The sequence below is a fragment of the Antechinus flavipes genome, chromosome 1 (assembly GCF_016432865.1).
Source record: "Antechinus flavipes isolate AdamAnt ecotype Samford, QLD, Australia chromosome 1, AdamAnt_v2, whole genome shotgun sequence".
Taxonomy (NCBI): Eukaryota; Metazoa; Chordata; class Mammalia; order Dasyuromorphia; family Dasyuridae; genus Antechinus; species Antechinus flavipes.
In genome coordinates this window covers 194,537,025-194,548,059 of record NC_067398.1, presented here as the reverse complement: position 1 = coordinate 194,548,059, position 11,035 = coordinate 194,537,025, and the positions used below count along the sequence as shown (strand labels likewise).

The 11,035-nt window shown below is 32.4% G+C and overlaps 1 protein-coding gene and 1 pseudogene across 3 annotated transcripts in view; one reads left to right on the top strand and one right to left on the bottom strand.

Annotated features, from left to right (window-relative positions):
- The first annotated feature begins 850 nt into the window (after nucleotides 1–850).
- GRAMD2B (GRAM domain containing 2B) overlaps nucleotides 851–11,035 on the top strand; it is a 64,647-nt gene continuing 54,462 nt past the window's right edge. For all 3 annotated transcript variants that reach the window (XM_051994687.1, XM_051994680.1, XM_051994670.1), the window contains exon 1: nucleotides 851–986. In XM_051994687.1, coding sequence (XP_051850647.1) covers nucleotides 886–986 — 101 coding nt within the window. In that variant the 5' untranslated portion in view covers nucleotides 851–885. The remainder of the gene's footprint in view (nucleotides 987–11,035) is intronic.
- LOC127545937 (PHD finger protein 6-like) lies at nucleotides 2,471–3,436 on the bottom strand (annotated as a pseudogene).

Genomic DNA, 11,035 nt, shown 5'->3' with positions numbered 1-11,035 from the left:
ACTTTTCTAACTTCTAACTCTGTAGCAGGTTGATTTAGAGCAATGGAGAACAAGAAAAAAAAATGGAGGAAGAAATCAGTATGTAGCAAAAGTGATGCCTCGAGCATATATAAATTTCCAGTTTGGAGATTAAGATTAGGTGTTCCAGCACTCTCTTTCCCTCTCTGTCTCCCTCTGTCTCTGTCTGTTTCTGTTTTATGTGGCTGTCTGTCTGTCTGTCTGTTTCTGTCTCTGTCTTTGTATGTCTATGTATCTGTCTCTCTCTGTCTTTGTGATCTTGTCTCTCTGTCTCTATTTCTCTCTCTCTCTCTCTCTCTCTCACACACACACACACACACACATACACACACAAATACATGAACACACACATATTCCTCCTACTGGGAGAACTCAATCCCCATGTTTACTGCCTAATATGTTCTAATCTATATAACTTTTTTGATTTTTAGTCCATTGGTGTTCCTTTGAATAGTTATTAGTCAGCTTTGGATAATTATTAAAAGCTTTTTGATTTGGTTTTGTGTTTTAGGTATCTCTAGTTTCTTAATTCCAAGTTCAATGAGCAGACTTTTTTTTTAATTATATACTTTCCCATTTATTTTCCATGATTACAGATTTTCAAAAGTGCTAATATGACTAATAATATGCATCTGAGATTACGTGATATTTTGCCTATGGAAAAAATGTAGGTAAAAGGAAACTACTTCAACCATACTGATAGTTACTCATTAACTTTATTTTTTTTTTAAAGAGGCATTCTGTAGATTAGAGGTCACTCTAAGAGAAAGTCCTGTCGTGAAAAAACCCTGTTCTTCTATGATCACTTCAGAGAGTGTCTATGAGTGGTTAAGGTGTCTTTCCTGACTTTTGCAAATCAAACACACAATGGCGAAGAAAAGGCAATTCTCTAGTGATAGCTTTTTTCAGTATGAAGGGCTGAGCGAGGAGTTAAGTCCAACAGACAGTCCTGGATCTGTATTTCTTAGGTAAGTACCAACAATTGAGTATTTTTTACTCTTTCATTCGACTGACTTGCCCATGATATTCTCCTTATACTACTGACGCAGAATAAATAGCCTCCAGCTTTATAGCCTCTATACTATGATTAACATTGTGATTTGCTCTTTCTCCTTGATATGAAATAAAATTTAAACCAAAAGAAGAAAACATGAGAAAGGTGTACAAATTTTCCAGAAATGCATAACCTAAAAATAAGATATTTTTCAGAAAAAATAAAATAAACTTACTGTCCAATATTAAAAAACAGGAATTGGAATGTGATCATTAATAATTGAAAAACAATTTGGCTGTGCAGCTATCTGAACCTTTGCTCAGTTTCAGCTATATAAATAAAGCAAAAACAAATAGCTGGAATCAAAGATATAATGAGAGATTTAGAAAAATGACTTTGTTTTTCCTATACACAATCAATAGACACAGCAGGAAAGAGGGGGAAGTAGGGTTGGGAGTGTACTATTTTTCAATTATGTTATTATGAATATAGTGATTTTTAATTGGTTTTGCTTTGACTCTATTATATAGGGAGTGCATTTGTTTGAATTATAAAACTGTTGCTAACTAATAATAATTGTAAAATAAAGGTAATCATATTTTTAGTATCTAGCTAATTCACATAAGTATTCTGAAAATCAAATGAAATAACACGTAAAGTACATTGCAAACTTGAAATGTTAATATCATCAGTATTTTTAAGAATGAAAATTTAGCTTCATTGAATCACTACCATGAAGATCAAATAAGACATTTGTGAAAGTATTTCCTTATAAATCTCTATCTAAAGATGAAGTGGTCCTATTATGTAAAGATGTGCTGGGCCATGTTACTTTACAAAGTTCCTACTCTGGCTTTGTTACTTTACAAAGTTCCTACTCTGGCTTCACCTACAATCCAAGGGAAACTAACATCTAAAGGGAAGAACCATTTAAATTCTTGGGAAATTTCTCCTTAGGAAAGATCAGAGAAGATATCTCTTTTATTTTAAGTTGAGATCTTTTTCTACCAATGTGCACGCATTCATTTATGGATTATCTGATATTCTAATCCCTATAACTTCTTTTGTTTTTATTTGATATTTAATTATATAAATGAATTTATTCCCTATTCAGTTTTTGGAAGGTCTTTTGTGGAACTGGCATTTAGTAGAAAGAGTATCAAGCCTTCAGATATAAGTTTGAGATATTTCTTCCCTATTAAAGATTAGTGACCAGCACAGTAAATTGAAACTAAAGGAAATTCTTTACCCTTGAATTGCAGTTTTCAACAGGTAGTTGAATACCTACTTGTCTGATATTTCCTTTCTTTAAAGATTAGCTTCATGGTTTCAATCTCTTACTCTTTTCCAGGCAAGTATCAAAATCTTCCTTGGAGATGTATGATGGACATCTCTAAATCAGAAATAACTTCCATACATAGTATCCTTAGAGTTACTGCTGTTATTTTTCCTCAGTCACTACTTGTTATTTTTCCTCAGCTTTTGCTTTTAAAAGACAATTTTAATATTAATATCACCAAATTCTACTCTTGAGGTTGTGAGTTGAACTGTGCCAGAAGAGACCAATGTGCATTTATAGTGTATAGCTGCCTTTTTCACATTAAACATTTGAAGCTTTCCTCTTGCTTCATTCTCTTCTTCATCTACATGGCAAAATCCACCTTTAGGCATGGAATCACTGGGATTCCTCTATGTGGAAACATCTCTCTACAGGAATTACTCTCCGTTTCATCAGTGCCATGAAAGGATGTAGATCTTCTTTGAAGGGGCAATCTTCTGACTTTCCCTTTAAAAATCATTTTTTTTGGCCTTCCTTTGTGACTTTTCTTTTTTCCCATGAGTGATAAAGATTACAATTCATGTTTACTGATACTATCTTCTACATCAAGGACTTCAGAGTTATGTGGATTTTTCTTGTGTTCTTCACAATCCACCATGCAAATTCTTTGTGGAGATTCCTCTCATATTTGAGCCTTGTCATGCAATGTACAATGGTAATGTTATGTCCTGGGACACTTTTTAACAAAACAGTCAAATGTTGTTCCTGGACAATAATGGCATAAAAAGCACATCAGTTGAGTGCCTCTTTTTATTTCTTTTTGAATATCTTCAATAGAAAATATACCAAGACTCTCATCATCAGAGTGCTGATGAAAAAAACATACATTTGTGATGTGCTGCCATATTCTGGTTTTAAGATATGAAAAGGGGTAGCTAGGTGATGTAGTGGATGGAGCACCAGCCCTGAAATCAGGAGGACCTGAGTTCAAATCCAGCCTCAGACACTTAATACTTCCTACCTGTGTGAGCTTGGGCAAGTCACTTAACCCCAATTGGCTTAGCAAAAAAATAGATATAGATATAGATATAGATATAGATATATATACCAATAAATGTATTTTCTTTGTCTCTATTGGCTTTACAAAAGCCATTTCGTCATTTCTTATACCACAATAGTATTTTATCATATTCATATACTACAACTTATTTGTTTATTCCTCAATTGACAGACATTTCCTTAGTTTTGAGGATTTTGCCACTACAAAGAGTTCTGCTATAAATATTTTGTACACATAAGCTCTTTTCCTCTTGATTTACTTTCTTTGGTCTACCAATGGTAAAGCTCAATTAAAGAACATGTAGGTGTAATAACTTTTTTGTATATAATTCCAAACTATTTTCCAGAATAGTTATGGTCATTCACAGATCTATCAACAGTACATCAATGTGCTTTTTCCCCCATAGACTTTTTAACATTTTTCCTTTTTTTAATCTTTGCTTTTCTGATAAGTAAAAGGTAAATTCTCAGAATTGCTTTCCTTTGCAATTTTTGATTATTAGTGGCATTTTATATATGCCCAAATTCTCATCAGTAATTTAAGAAAAACTAATTATTTTTATCTACACCAACTAATTCGCTTTGCTCACATCAACACTCTGTAATCCCATCTCACCCATAGGATAATATAATATTTAAGACAGGAATTTGAATTAGGGATTGTTTTCTTTCATATCTCAAATTTTTATGATAAATTCCTAAAAATCTGGTTGGTTTTTGTATTTTGACAAATTGTAATGAATGTTCATGGTCTTGGAGAACAAATAATGTTTCTCTCCTCTTAATAAAAAGTGCTAAGCAAGGTACTTGACACATAATAGGTATTTTGTAAGACATTTTATGCTATCAGAAATAATACCTGTGTCATTTGTAGTCACTTCATCATTTTTCCTTGTTACTAAGAAGGATTCATTATTGAATGGGTTGAAGAATAAATGAGAATTAAAGAAAACATTAAAATTCTGAAACTAACTAAAAAGTACTGTGTGCTACTTTAAAAAAAAATTGAAGGGAAAAAATCTTATTTTATTTCCCTTAAAAGTCTTTCACAAAATCAAATTGTAGATGATTGGGAGCAGGGGAGGTAAGTACACAAGTTCTTTTTATTTTAGAAGTCCAAAATTTTGCTTTGAAAATTAGTTTCAAACATAGATAACTTAGTTTGTCTATCCATTTTTAATTTTCAGTGATTCATTGAACTAGCAATAAATAAGGCAAGAATGTCTTTTGGACTTAAAAAAAATTGAATGATATACAAATTATTGCTAAGTTTTAAATTGCTATAGAACCACTTTTTCTAAAATCTCTCTAATAAGAGAGTATACATTCTTCTGGGGGCAGCATTTTTGAAGTGTTCTTTTCTTAAAGCTTACAATCAAGAAAAGAAAGTCACACCCAAATAAATTCAAGCCATATTTAACTACCCAACTGCTGGAACTCTGTTGGATGCTTGTTTGAATGTATGATAATTCATAATAAAGTTTTAAGGAAGGGGAATTTCCACCAGGATGAGATAATATATTATGTCTATTCTGGTAAACTGAATTATTTCACTCCAATGGGAGAGTTACTTCAATGTGTAAACTTTTTTCTGATTTCTCGTTACAAACTTGCCATTTTTTGCTAATTTCTCTGATGTTTTGGTATCTACTTTTTTTTTTCTGAAGCAATTGGGATTAAGTGACTTGCCCAGGGTTGCACAGCCAGGAAGTGTTAAGTGTCTGAGGCCAGATTTGAACTTAGGTCCTCCTGACTTCAGGGCTCATGTTCTATTCACTATATCAACTAGCTGCCCCAAAATGGACATTTTAAAATTTAGATAGGACCCTAAGAGTTTAAGTATTGTAACATGACATTTTCAATTATATGGTTCAAACCAATTATTTCCCCCACAAAATTTTTTCTCTCCCTTTAGAAGATGAACTATTTAATGGCAACAATTTTTCATTTATGCCTTCATATCTTCAATATGTAGGCTAGTACCTGGCACAAAGTATAGGGCAACAAATTTGTACATACCATCTGATGCAGCAATATCACTGCTAGGTCTAAATTCCAAAGTGATCATAAAAAAGGGGGAAAGGACCTACATGTACAAAAAGATTTATAGCAGCCTTTTTCATGGTAGCAAAATATTGGAAATCGAGGGAATATCCATTAATTGGAAAATAGCTGAAAAAGCAGTGTTATATGTGGAATACTATTGTGGAATAAAAAATGATGAATATGCAGGTTTCAGAAAAACCTGAAAAGATTTGTATGAACTGATGCAAAGTGAAATGAACAGACCCAGGAAAACATCAAACACAGCATGAACAAAATTATGTAATAATCAGTTATTACAGCTCTTTTCCTCAATATAATAATTCAAGACAAGTACAAAGAACTTATGAAGGAAAATGCTATCCATAACCAGATAAAGAACTGATGACTCTGAATATGGATTGAAGCATATTTTTCCACTCTATTGCTTCCTTGTGTTTTTTTCTTCTTCTTTCACAACTGTAGTTAATACAGAAATGTTTTACATGATATTACTTGTATTACATCTATAAACTATATCAACTATATAAACTACATCAAAATGACTACTATTTTGAAAAAGGGAAGAAGAAAGAGGAAGGGAGAAAAATCTGGAACTCAAAATCTTGTGAAAATGAATGCAAAAATTTTCTTGATATGTAACTGGAAAAAAATAAAATACAATTAAAATAATAAAGTGAAAAACATTGTCAACTGGCAAAAACAAAACCAAAAAAAGGAGTTAGATGACTATCTTTGTTTTTGCATCTTTCAATTCATCTTACTTCGACATATGAACAGGAAATATCTTGTTAGAGATGTCCTTTAAGGGAATATTTTCAATGATGTTACTTAGTAAGAGATATTATCAGACTTTCTGTAGATGATTTTCCCCTACTGCACTTGTCTCCTTCCTTTGGATTCACCTGATTCATAGAAATTTTTTATTATGTACCCTTATTTTTATTCTGTGTGTGTCTTTTTTTTTTAATGTGTTTCATGTGAGCAACAAATTTTTAAGTTTTGGTTTCTAAGGACTTTTTCATTTCATTGAATTGTTTAACACCTTCACATAAAAGTTATGACAGTTAATTTTATAATTTTTCTGCCTAAATTTTTTTTCAAATTGTGATTTATCCCCTTGTTGCTCTAAATTAATACTGTCTCTCAAGTTATTTTTAACTTAAATCTTTTTTAGTCAACTTTGACTCAATACTGACTCTTCCTTTTACCCTCAAGCCTCCCCTTCCCAAATTTGTCATAGAGAGCAATCATCTTTAACAGCATCACCAAAAATCCACTAGAAGCATAAAGCTATACTGTGCTTGGCAAAAAGTGCTGTGAGTACTGATACTAAGTGCCTAAGACCAGAACATCACTAACTTTCACTAATTCATCACAGTTGAGGAGAATTGTACCATTAGATAGAGAAATTCCAAAGGATCACACTAGCGTTTGGATCCCCCTTCCTATTAGTGGCTATCCTATTTAAAGCAGGAAATTCCTCTTGCTGCCAGTCAAACCTTTGAGCAATCCATTTTAAACTCCAAAAGCTGCTATGATTACAAGGATGTACATCCCAAGATTGTTGAGCTATATAGAGCAAAACAGAAAAGAAAACAAAAAGCCAGAAACTCTTCTAGATTAGTAAATGAATTGTATTTGCCAAATGCAAACAATAAGCATTTCTACTGGAGTTGGGGAAATCCTCTTAGGATCTGAATTATTCAGGAGTCCCTCACTGGAAGCTTCAGTGATTGAAAGAAAGGGGAAAGATTCACAGTTAGGAGGCAAAAGTTTAAAGTTTTTAAACTGATGACTGTCCATAGCTAATTAAGCTCATTTATTTATAATTCCATTTCCAGAAGTGTCTCTGGGCTTTGTGGAGAGAATTAAGTATTGTCTATTCAAGGGCTTTCCCCAGTGACTTATACAAAAATATCACAATAAACTCCTTGTGGCAAAATTCCAGCTGGCCTTTCAAATGTCATATTCAAAAATAAAATGCAAATGGTTCCTTCAGTACAAATATTAGATAATCTACTTTGGTTTGTATTCTTCCATTCTTGGTGTTCTTCATGGTTTGTAGTCTCATTCCTCAATGGCTGGCTTTGTCCAAATACAATTAATTGAACTAAAGGACCCTTGTTTTATTGCATTAACATTTCCAACAAGCTATTTTAAAACCCAACAATTCTTTTCCAATTCACACATAAATAGTATTCATCTATATAAGAGAGATATTTTTTCAGTAGATCTCCCTTGAGACAATTATGATAACTATCAGTAGAACAAAGGCATCCAGTTCCAGAAAGGGCAGATCATAACAAGTTCTTCTTAATTTGTTCTTTTTTAATGATGAAAAATCTGTTTTGATTAAAAAGAAATCCAATGGGAGAACAAGGAAGAACTCATAGAGAGCAATCATCTTTAACAGCATCACCAAAAATCCACCAGACGCATAAAGCACACCTTCCTCTGAATTACTCATTCTCCTCTTCATGGAGCTTATTATGCTCCAATCCTGCAAAATTATACCAGTTGTTCTGGTTCAGGTCTGATCCAGGCTCTTGGGATATTAGTGTCCCTATTAGAATAATATGAGACACTGGGAGATCATTCAAGAGTAAACAAAAGATTTACTTATCCACAGCAGGAAAAGGATATTCAATCCAGCACACCTCAAATTGATTGAACTGAACAAAATCTCTTACCTAAATTAACCAACATTTTCCACCAACCAAATATCAGAGAAAGTACCTAGAATTATTTGTGTATTTTGTACACAGATGAAAAGGAAATTATGTAAAAAGCTTGAACCTTTAGTCCACTGAGCCAACCAGTTCTCAAGAATGCTCTGAATATCTTAAAGAACAACAATTTTATCTTGCATGGGAGAGATATCAGACTATTCCTCCTCACATAACCATGAAGTACCACTGGAGCTCTGGAACTGAAGGTTCCCCAGTTTTGTTTTTTTTTACTCTAAGATTCTTTCATTCTCTACCCTAGGGGGAAAAAAAAAAGCAAAAAGTTCAGTCTCAAAAGCAATGTTATTGCCTCTTCTACTATCTCATCTTGTGTTCTTGTGTTTTATATACAATTACAACCAATTAAGGAATCTAACTAATTTTAGCAAGTCATTTAATCTCTGATAATAGCAAGACTTGGGGAAAGTGTTTTAAATTTCAAAATGATATATATAATATGTATGTATATACATATTTATATAAATATCATTGTGTATTATTAAAGCACAATGCAGGAGGAACAGCTTCTTAATATACTAAATAAATGGTATCAATCAACAAAGAAATTAATTATCACATATATAATAGGCACTATGTTATAGACTGAGAAAATACTAATAATCAGACAATCCCTACCTGCAATCACCTTATATTCAGACATCAGGAGTTATTAAAGTCAAAGTAACTGGAAGATTAAAAAAGAAGAAAAAGACAATCACTGTTAAAATATATGCCAAAATTTCTTGAAAATAATTATTCCAATATATGTTCAAAATTATCCAGAAATACTGACATTGTTTCCTGTTCATTACAGCTATCTATCACTGATGTTATTTTTTTTTTTACTGTAAATATTAACATTATACTTAGCAATCAGAATAATTCTAAGCTGGTAACAGAAGAACAAAAGGGAAAAACAAAGGCTATCACGTCTTTAAATAATGTTACTCCATGAAAATATTTAAGAGCTACTTTGTGTGAAGTTGCACTAGAAGGATTATTAAAGCTAAATTAATGGAACTTTTCTAAAGTATTTTTGTTGAATATACTGACTCCCACTTTTCTCAGTCACATTCTATTTGGATACATTGTGTTGTTATATTTTAAAAAGCATAATTGAACCATGTTTGAAAGCTATTTATGGCTGAACCAACCAAACAGAGGAATAGACACTATCTCTCATCTTCAGGACCTCTTAAATATTATAAAAATCAGAATTATGTATACAAGATAAAGCAATTTTGGTTGTCTCCATAATTTAAAATACCAAGAAGTCTAACAAAGTAGCAATTTAATGAAATGGAAGCAGAAAAAACTAATCCCTATTCCCTAAAATGTTGCCTTGAAATAGTATTAAACCCAGCATCTCCTCTCTAACACAATCTCTTCTCCAAAGAAAGCCAAAAGACCATTTTATTCTGGAGGAGACTGAAGCATGACAGCAATCTGTAATGTAAGAGGACTCGGAGAACTGAGAAAAAGAAGGAACTAAAATAGAAAGTCAACCCCTGTATGTATTCACAAGACTGAAGTAAAGTGAATTAGAATTCAACTGGATGCAGTTCTGTCACCCTAAAAGTCATTTAGGGCTGACACTGAGACCAGTAAAATGTGAATTGCCCTGTATGCAAAGAGGTTGAGAAAGCTTTAAGACTCAGCCTTCAAGGAAACTGCCATCAAAGGAGATAATCAGAAAATAAAACCTAGGGGAATAGAAGGTAAAAAAAACAATATTGCCAAAGATCTCAGAAAAGGAAAAGCTCAATTAAAGCACAAAAGTTTCCTAAGCACAAGAAGATAAATCAAAAGGAAAGATGCTAACAAAAAGGAATATCATCTAAAGAAATCCAAATATCTGAATAAATGTTGCAAAATAAAAGGAAATAATGAAGAGAAACTTGATGAAGAGAAACCATGATTCTCTTGAATCAAGAAATTCTTGAAACCATGAAACACTTGATTTTCAAGTGACAAGGAATGTTTCCAAATAGTTTGTGAAGGAGAAAAATTATGGAAACATAATATATGACCTGCACAACAAAACTAATTGACAGAATAGAAAAATGTGAATTCACAGTGGCAAAGCTCACTAAAAAACTAAAAGGAGAATAATCTCTTGGGAATATAAATAGAAAAGAATAGCAACAATAATAGCTGACATTTCTATGAGACTTTAAAGTTTATAAAATGTTTTGCCAATATTATCTCATTTGATCCTCAGAACAGTTCTATGAAGTAAGTGCTATTATTATTCCCAATTTACAAAGGAAAAAAACTGAAGTAGAGGTCAAATGATTTGCCCAGGGTCACAAAGTTAACAAGTTCTGAGAAGAAATTTGAACTGTATTCTATCTGACTCCAGATCCAGTGATCTCTCCATTGTACTACTTAGTTGCCAGAAGTGAAGGACAACATGAAAGATTATATATGATGATTATTTTCAGTTTTACATAATAAAGACATTTATTCTGGATGGAACTGAAACATGGCAGTAATCTGTGCTAGAAGTAGATTCAGCAGAATATTGAAAGAAAGAGAGATAAGATGCAAATATGTATGTGACTCCACCAGGACTGAAGTAAAAGGGACTGTGATCCAGCTAGATATAGTTCTATCAACCTAGAAATCATTTGTGGCAGAAACTAATGCTAGTTAAATGTAAATTGCCAGATATGTGAAGAAGCTGAAAAAGCTTTGAGGTCCAGCCTTCAGGGAAACTGCTATCAAAGGAAAATTACTCAGAAAGTGGGCAATATTGGAAGACAAAGGAAAATAACTGAAATTACTGAGAATTCAAAATAAAACTTAAACACCCTGAACACAAACAACAAGGAAGTACTTATAAAAAGGAAACAGATATTTATAGAAAGGCCTCTAGATCATATAAATGATCCCAGACATCTATGAACGAAT